General features: G+C 38.4%; 1 protein-coding gene across 1 annotated transcript; it reads left to right on the top strand.

The window, feature by feature from the left end:
* Positions 1-3,708: 3,708 nt before the first annotated feature.
* On the top strand, positions 3,709-7,181 carry rpl14 (ribosomal protein L14). Its single transcript, XM_033975090.2, has 6 exons — positions 3,709-3,768; positions 4,707-4,808; positions 4,889-4,983; positions 5,813-5,912; positions 6,904-6,957; positions 7,084-7,181. The coding sequence occupies exons 1-6, from the start codon at positions 3,766-3,768 to the stop codon at positions 7,141-7,143; spliced, it is 414 nt and encodes a 137-aa protein (XP_033830981.1). The 5' UTR covers positions 3,709-3,765; the 3' UTR covers positions 7,144-7,181.
* The last annotated feature ends 1,714 nt before the right edge of the window (positions 7,182-8,895 follow it).

Raw genomic sequence — 8,895 nt, 5'->3', positions numbered from 1 at the left:
TTCTTCATTATTATGCATTTTTTGGCTGGTGCGACTTATACTCCAGAGCAACGTATTGTCAGGAAATACAGTAATCTTCAAATCTCCAAAGCTCAAAAGGCTCTATTCCACCTTGTGATGTCATAAAGTGGTAGTTTTTAAGTTAACAGCTGCGTTTTATCTTTTGTTCAGTAAAGACTGGCAATTACAGGGCTGAAATCATCTGGAGTGGAGTTTAAAGACACAGTGGAGCACTTCCTGTATCGCCACATGATGACATCACAAGGTGGAACAGAGTGTTTTCAGTTTGAGAGAAGAATCCAGCTTAAATCTGCAGGTTTGTGTGTTAAACATGTGTGAATGAAACAAAAAAAACACAACTCCAGGTCTGTTTGTGATGAGGAAACAACATTAGAACGTAGAACAGAGAATAGTGTAATATGGGCCCTTTACTCTATCACGTTGGGGCTGTTCTGCATGTGTTTCTATGGTGGAAAGTTCATCAGTTACCATGGAGATAAAATGCACATATTAGCAGTAACTACCAAGAAAGTCTTAAGTCTAAAAACTTAAAAAATAGAATACAAAATGGATTTAAACAGCACATTTTCAGGATTTTTAACAAAACGATGAGAGCAGCTAATGGAAAAACTGTTGGCTAATGCTAATGCTAATGCTAACTAGCTTGTGACTGTAATGTTTTGTGAGAGAGACTTGTTTAACAACACAAATCAGCTCATCTGTTGCGGTTCCAGCTCAGTTCTTAATGGTCAGATTGTGTTTAAACAAAGCTCAGGTTAAAGTCTAACTTGACTAACAGAACTTCAGACAGAGCAGTGCCTACAGTTAGCACAACATCCCCAGAGAATGTCGTCTTATCTATGTCTTTGGGCATATAGTTCACATGTGGTATACAAAAATGAGCCATAGTTTTAGCGCTAGAACTTTTTTTTTTATGTTTACTGTAACCATATTTTCAGTTAGCAAAGTTAAGAGTTAGCAAATGAAACCCTGACGTGTCCTTTTTTTACGTCTCCTTTCTCGCCCTTAAGGCTCTTGCACTAAAGGTCACTGTTATGATCACAGTAGAATGTTGTCAAACCTGGAGCGTTGTGTTTGTTTCTCGTCTTTGGGGAAGCGGAGCACAAAGGCCGCGCTCGTCTGGTTGTCGGCGATGAAGAACCATGGAGCGGCGCGTTGTGAGGAAGTTCTCCGCTGGCACAGTCTCACCGACATCCCTCTGACCCTCGCGGCTCAGCGTGACACTGTCTGGAACCCGGGATTGTGAAAATACACAGACAAAACAACAACATCTCACTTGTGCATTCATTGACAGAGCTATTGTTAATAACTGTGGGAGTGTAAAGGGAGCACAGGCCTATTTGAGTGTGGTCTGACAAATGATAGAACACAATCGTTGCAATGTTTCTATATACAAAGAACTTTCTCTCTTCCAAGAATTAGGTTTGTTTACATCCAAACAAGCCCAATTCTCAGAGGTGAACAGACGGTATGTGACATGTAAAGAGGTTTGACATCAGCTGTGCAATTAGATGAAGGAGCTGCTCTTTGTAATAGGACAGATTTGGATAAAAAATATATAAAAATGTGTTCCCCTATAATACTACGGATGCACTGTATGAAAAGTAGCTGGATTGGGTATTGTTCATTTATGACAGTTAAACCGATATCCCGTTTTTTGGCTTTAATTGGATGTAATTACAGGATTTACAGGTTGATTTTAGCGTAGAACGTCTCATAATGTTTGAACTTTTATCCACATAAAGCTGTTCAGTCGTTACTTGCGACATAAAAAACAGTTGCATAACACAATTTGATCTCTGTGTAATAAGTCAACTGTGTTTGAAGGAAATAAGTTCAATTATTTTCTGTCTCGTCACTGATATCGGTTCATGTTGAGTATTAGTCAAAGTAGCAATATCGGTTCAACTCGATTTATTTTTGTCAAGCCCAAAATCAGAACAGCGGTCGCCTCTCAGGGCTGAACGTGAGAATTAATTTAACCAAGAGAAAGTTAGAAAATCAACAATGAAACAGAAACAGGCAAGAAAATTAATCAAGAGAGAACAAGCAAATGGAGAAGTGTCCCAGAGTAGAGCGCCCCCTGTCCTTAGACCCTTCTTCTCGGCAAGGAAAAAGAAAAAAGAAAACAGTGGGAAAAAGAGAAACCTCGAGGAGAATCACAGTGAAGAATAGAGATCCTTCAAAACGATCAGTATCAGAACTGAAGCAGCTGGATCGGTGCATCCCTAAACAATAATAACCAACACTGAAGGCTGTGCACAAAATGAGCAAATTTAAACCATAGCTTTGTTTTCTTACTGCAAAAACAGACTTTTTCTACAGCGTTTGAGTGCAGTGTATATCTACCATGGATCTAATAAAATACCTTTAATATCTACATCTGCAGACTTTCAGTGGCCCAGTTTGAAGACATTTGTCATGAGAATGTGGATGCAAATCTCTCCACATTATATAAGTAAAATGAAAAATGATCTCTCTGTTTCCTGGATGTCACTAAGAGCCAGTGTGACGTCACGCAGGATTTCCTTCAGCGATAGAAAGTTGGGAGAGCAAATATGGAGAAACAAACATGTTTTTACAGAAAGGGCCTCAGGAAACTGAGACAATGGAGCTGTGACGTCGCAACTCAAAATACATTTGATTAATGTCCCGTTACTTTGTGGAAGTAAACCACCGACTTCCTTAAATACTTTAAGTTTAATTTCCAAAGGTTTTAATTTGCACAACCGAAAAACAGTTGTGCGGACGTCTTAAAATTAAAGTCTGAGAGAGGCTTGTTTTTTTCACGGCTGTAATGATGTGTGTAGGTGTGATATTATAGTGTAGAGGTGTGATATTATAGTGTGCAGGTGTGATTTTATAGTGTGCAGGTGTGATTTTATAGTGTAGGTGTGATATCATAGTGCGTAGGTGTGATTTTATAGTGTGCAGGTGTGATTTTATAGTGTGCAGGTGTGATTTTATAGTGTGCAGGTGTGATTTTATAGTGCAGGTGTGATTTTATAGTGTGCAGGTGTGATTTTATAGTGTGCAGGTGTGATTTTATAGTGTGCAGGTGTGATATCATAGTGCGTAGGTGTGATTTTATAGTGTGTAGGTGTGATTTTATAGTGTGCAGGTGTGATTTTATAGTGTGCAGGTGTGATGAGGGGTTTATAATTTGAATGTGTTTTATGCTCATACACTTATTTTAACTGTATGAGCAATTTAAGCACTTTATTTGCTCATTCATAGCCAATTAACCAACCTTTCATCTCTGCAGCCTGTTCTATATGAATATGATTCTAATTGGGCTGCTCTTCCCCACACAGTCCTGCCCCCTGGTGGTAAGGAGCTGGTACCTGCAAACAAGAGAAAATCAGATCATATTTAAACAATTAAACAACAGTCTTATATAACTCGGAATTTCCTTACAAAACATAAAAACAAACCTCTCAGCCCTCAAATATTTGTTTTGTGGTGTCGAAGAAATCTGGATTTTAATCTTCGTGAACCGGTAGACTTAAAACACTAAAACATTAAGTCTCTTAGTACTTACTCTTATTTTTGAGTCGTTAAGATGAAGATTTTCCCAGTTACAATTGTTGAAAAACGCGCATGTTCGTTTATATTTAATATCTTTAAACATCGAATAAAAAAAACTTCAAAGTTTCAGACGCTTGCGCATGCGTAGTTCAAACCGGATGTGGTATCTGCGCAGACCGGAAGCTGTCACGTCCTTTCTGCTCCCGGACAGCCATCATGGTGAGTCCGCCATCAGAGTGTTCACAATATTATACAGTTTTTACTTTAAATATGCTCTTTAATGCTACACATGTTTGGTGGTCGGGTTCTTAAAAGACTTATGTTCACAGTGAAGGTTCATGCGAGGTGTTTGTGTTGGTTTAATTACGCGTTTTGTTGCGTTTTTGTGGAGTCGTTCTTACGTACAACGTGGTCCGGCTCCGCGTGAGCAGCCCGGGCGTTTCACGTGTCAAAATGAACGAAATAGCTAACAGATATTGCTTATTGAGTCTAAATAACTGCTATGTGTATTTTTCTTTTCTTTTGAGTAGCGACAGTGTAGTTTAATGAGCTCTGAGCGCAGGTGCGGGGGCTTAGTCCGGTCTGTGCATGCTGTTGGTGTGTTCACGGGCAAGACACTTCATCCACATTGTCTATATTAATGTTCTGTGTGAGTGATGGTGCATATTGGCAGCCTCGCTTCTATTAGGTTACCCCAGGGCAGCTGTGGCTATCTCTATGGCCTGACACTGTAACTCTCGGCGTGTAGAAAAGCGTTATTTAACCAGTGGACTCTAAATGTTTAATATATGTCGTTTTAGGCGAGTTTATTTGTATAGCACAACACGTACACAAGGTAATTAAAAGTGGTTTACAGAATAATAAAGATTAAGAAACATTAAAATCGCAATGCAACAAATAATCATCATTGGATTAACATTAAAGGAGAAAAGTGCAGAATAAAAACCTTTCTGGCATATGCACAGCTAAAAATAATTATTTTGAGCCTGGATTTAAACATTTTCAAAGTAGAGGCCTGTCTCACCTCTTCAGGAAGACTCTTTTATCTTTTAGGTCCTGGTTTAATCCTGGTTTAATGAAGTCCTGAAGTCCTCAGAGTGCGAGATGCATTTTGGCACTAACATGTCGTTTTTAAAAGTCATATTTTTCATTCTCAGGTGTTCACCCGCTTTGTTGAGATTGGCCGCGTTGCTTACGTCTCCTTTGGACCCCATGCTGGCAAACTGGTGGCCATTGTAGATGTCATCGACCAGAACAGGGTAGGTAACATTTGGGTACTATAGTAAAAACACATCTTTGACTTTGTTTTTTTTTTTAATGTATAATTTCTGCTCTCCAGGCTCTTGTAGATGGACCTTGCACAGGTGTGAAGAGGCAAGCCATGCCCTTCAAGTGCATGCAGCTCACAAACTATGTGATCAAAGTCCCCCACAGGTAAGTCTGTGGATAAATGTATTTAACAAAAGTCCAAGCATCATTTTGTGTCGTCTGGCCAGTGTGACTAATTTGATGTGGACAGTATTGGCAGTAATGACTCATGGATCTATAAAATTAATGGCCCAGAGTCTCTTTCGGAGTTTTTTTCTCATTAAATAATCTTAAAACTAATCAGATTAAACATTAGGGACTCTTGCGTGGCATGGTGTGATTTTAAAGAGTACAGAATGTGTAGATTTTGCCTTAACTCGGCAATATCTGGACATTCGGTTCACTTTTCATCTTCCTATAGTATCACAAAATGTCCCTGGAGATGCTGACAGTGTAAATAATTTTAATTGAAATTGATGAAATGGCAAAAACGCTGTGCTCTAGTTAATGTGCAGGTGTTTAGCCTGTTTCTCTTTGAACTATTCTCTCAGCGAATCGACCATACGCAAACTTACTTTTGAATTGTTATGAGGCAGTGGTTGACTCATTCAAATACAACAACATTGTAAAAATACATTCATGTCTTAATTAAAGTAGGGTTGGATTAGCTGCTAGCCTGTTTAGCTGCAGAAATCCGCTTCTCTCGTCGATCTGGTGCTTTGTAAATCCGATACAAGGCTCACTTTTTCTACTACCCTTGATAATGTGAACATCCTGGTGCACAACAATAATCCACAATCTCGGAAACTCTCAAAGTTTAATTACGGGACACTGTTCATTTCTATGGGAATTCTCCGCTGCTCCACTGGCAGTCTGGGGTTTGGAGGTGCATGCTGGGATTGTGTTGCTCTGTTGAAGTCGAGATCTTTGTCAACAAATGTTCAATATTTTCCAGTGCTCGACAGAAGTTTGTCAGGAGAGCCTGGGAGAAGGCCCAGATCAACGAGAAGTGGTCAGAAACCAGCTGGGCCAAGAAGATCGAGGCAAAACAGAAGGTGAGTTTGAAAAAAGTGTCATGGTTACCACGGCAACAACTGAAATAAATGTGACTATGCGACTGTTGAGGTAATTGTTGTTTTGATTATTGTTATTGGACCATAGCAGTGGTGGAAGAAGTATGCAGTTTTGTTAAATAAAAGTACAGATACCGGAGCGAGAAGTACTCAAGTAGATGTTTTTAGTTGATACTTTTGCTTAAGTGAAATACTGGTTTATAAATGTATTTGAAGAGTAAAAAGTATTTCACTCGTATGTTGGTCTAAATCTTCAAGTGAAGCTCTTTTCCCTTGTTTTTATTTGTATATGTTTGTTTGCTCAAATTGTAAAGTAAAAAGTATCCAGTTTAAAATTTAAGTACAGAATTTTATTTTGTTACGTTCCACCACTTGGACCTTTTTTAGATTCTCAAACACATCAGTGACAATTTCATTAGTGCTGCAACTATTTTTTATAACTGACTTATCACTTAGACTTAGTGGTTAGGACATTGTGACTTAAGTCTGTCACTGTCACTTAAAACTGTTTGTGTTTTTGATTTGTCTACTGTTAAAACCAAATTTCTGCAACTTTCATTTTACTAGTTTCCCTAAAGCAAGTTTGTTTGTAGAGCCACACAAATTAAGCTGCTGTTTAAGGCATTTAACTTGCTCAGATATGAGTCTTTGACAGGACGTATTCAACTGTTAATTGTTCATAATAAACAGTCACTTGTCTGGAGTGAATGCGTAGAACTCCTTAAAACCCTTTTCAATGATTTCGAAAAGAGACGATTGTTTAATTATTATCACAGGGAGACAAACTTGAGTATCTTTCTCTTAAAAATATTTAATTTATACACTGCATCAAAAAGCAGGCCTCAGGTTGCAGATGGCGCACAGGTGCACTTCAGGTGTTGCCCTGTAGATGGCACTAGTCGCTCAGAGGAATTGTGGGTCTGGACACTTGAAACAAAACCAATCTTCTGTAATGTCCTGTATTTGTTTGCAGAGGGCCAAAATGACGGACTTCGACCGCTACAAGGTCATGAAGGCCAAGAGAATGGTGAGTTATGTTTTTATTAAGAGCTTTATCAAGTGTTAAATGTTTTTACTGTTTCAGTTATTGCATGTTTGATCACAGTATTGAGACTTAAACTCACGTGTGTCGCGTTTCTAATCTTTTTTACAGAGGAACAAGATTATCAAGCATGAAGTGAAGAAGCTTCAGAAGGAGGCTGCAAAGAAATGAACAGATTTTCCAAAAATAAAGTCCTGATAAATTCTTAACTGCTTCTTTTTTGTTGCTTTAATTGTAACAAATGTCATTTCTGAAATATTTTGTGATCAAAGTAATGAAAGGTTAATGACGATGAGCAACAGCTGCCGTCAACTGCCCTTCTGCACAAACCCTTATGGTGTCAGTAAAGTACTTACACTAAAGGTGCACTGTGGAACTTTGCTGGTGGAGGACCTGCCATTTTCTTGCCTCTATGGAATATTATTTGCCTGGAATGTTCCACAGTGTGACATTAACCTTAACCTATCTCCTTGACCAGCACGTTACAGCTCAGATCTGATGAGGTTTTTCAAAGTATTCTGGAGAAACAAAAACATCTGTAATTGAATAAATGCAAAATGTTTTAATGCCATACTCTGGAACATTCCAAAGCAAACACTGTAATTTCTATGAGTTACACAGTGCAGGTTCATTTCAAAATAAAAGTATGATTAGACTACAAAACCATCAATCTGTGTGTAAAATATTAAAAGCTTTCTCACTTTTAGTTTTTACCAGGACACTTTTTTATTTTAATTTATGATTCATGCGCTGGAAAAAGAACCGTGAAATTTACTCTGTGTTCAGACTGTACAGGGCGAAGAGAAGGCCACTGGTCAGGTGTGTCCTAGCTAGTGTGTTATAGGCAGTGTGTTATAGTCAGGTGTTTTCTAGTTATGTTTGTCCTGGTTAGTGTGTTTTGGTGATGTTTGTCCTGGTCAGATGTGTCCTAGTTAGTGTGTTATAGTCAAGTGTGTTATAGTCAGGTGTGTTCTAGTTATGTTTGTCCTGGTTAGTGTGTTTTGGTGATGTTTGTCCTGGTTAGTGTGTTTTGGTGATGTTTGTCCTGGTTAGTGTGTTTTGGTGATGTTTGTCCTGGTCAGGTGTGTTCTAGTGAGTGTGTTATAGTCAGGTGTGTTCTAGTGAGTGTGTTATATTCAGGTGTGTTATAGTTATGTGTGTTGTAGTTGGTGTGTTAGTGTCATGCCTCTGCACACACGCTCTGAGCCTGTGACGTCTGTAGTTGCGCATATGCGCAGTCTGTGATGAGCGCGCGCGTTGCCGGAAGTACATTTCCTTCAAAATAAAGCTGAGCAGATTGAGGTGACTGTTCATCACTGTCTCCACTCTGCACGAGATAAGATGTTTTATTAACAAACTATTAACATGTTTGTGTAAAATAGCTCTTTGGAGCAGATCAGAGCTGCTGACGGTGATTTAATATCAAAATGACACTTGGCTCTTATCAGCCTCATTAATGATAAAATCTCCAGGTGTGAACTTTTCCCTGATCACCTATTATATTATTTTATTTGATGAAAGGTAACAAAGAAAAAGTAGAAAAGTCCTGTACTTCAGTAGAATTTTCAGGTATCTGTTCTTTACTTAAGTACATTTTACAGTGGATACTTTTAACTTTTACTTAAGTACATTTGAGAGCAGTATCTGTACTTTCTACTCCACTACATTTTTGAACAGGACTGAAGTAAAAAGTATTTTAGGTACATTTTTTCATGTTATACTTTTACTTTTCCTTGAGCCGCTTTTAACCTCTGTACCTGTACTTTTACTTGATCCATCTCTGTTTATTATTTCATTTGAGTTAAAAATACAAAATTAAATAAATTTAAAGATACGTCTTTTATTTTGAAACAGTGTTTCCGGTGTTTGTCTGGCGCGTGGACTGTTGTTGTGTCTTGACGCGTGGGAGCAGAGAGAGGGGGA

Source organism: Periophthalmus magnuspinnatus, chromosome 11 (genome assembly GCF_009829125.3).
Source record: "Periophthalmus magnuspinnatus isolate fPerMag1 chromosome 11, fPerMag1.2.pri, whole genome shotgun sequence".
Lineage (NCBI taxonomy): Eukaryota > Metazoa > Chordata > Actinopteri > Gobiiformes > Gobiidae > Periophthalmus > Periophthalmus magnuspinnatus.
This window is presented reverse-complemented; position numbering and strand designations above follow the sequence as displayed.

Bases quoted from the DNA above. Each gene is read 5' to 3' on its own strand.
- rpl14 (XM_033975090.2), top strand. The intron at 4,984-5,812 runs GTAAGTCTGTGG...AATATTTTCCAG, and splicing joins GTGATCAAAGTCCCCCACAG to TGCTCGACAGAAGTTTGTCA. The intron at 6,958-7,083 runs GTGAGTTATGTT...TCTTTTTTACAG, and splicing joins TCATGAAGGCCAAGAGAATG to AGGAACAAGATTATCAAGCA.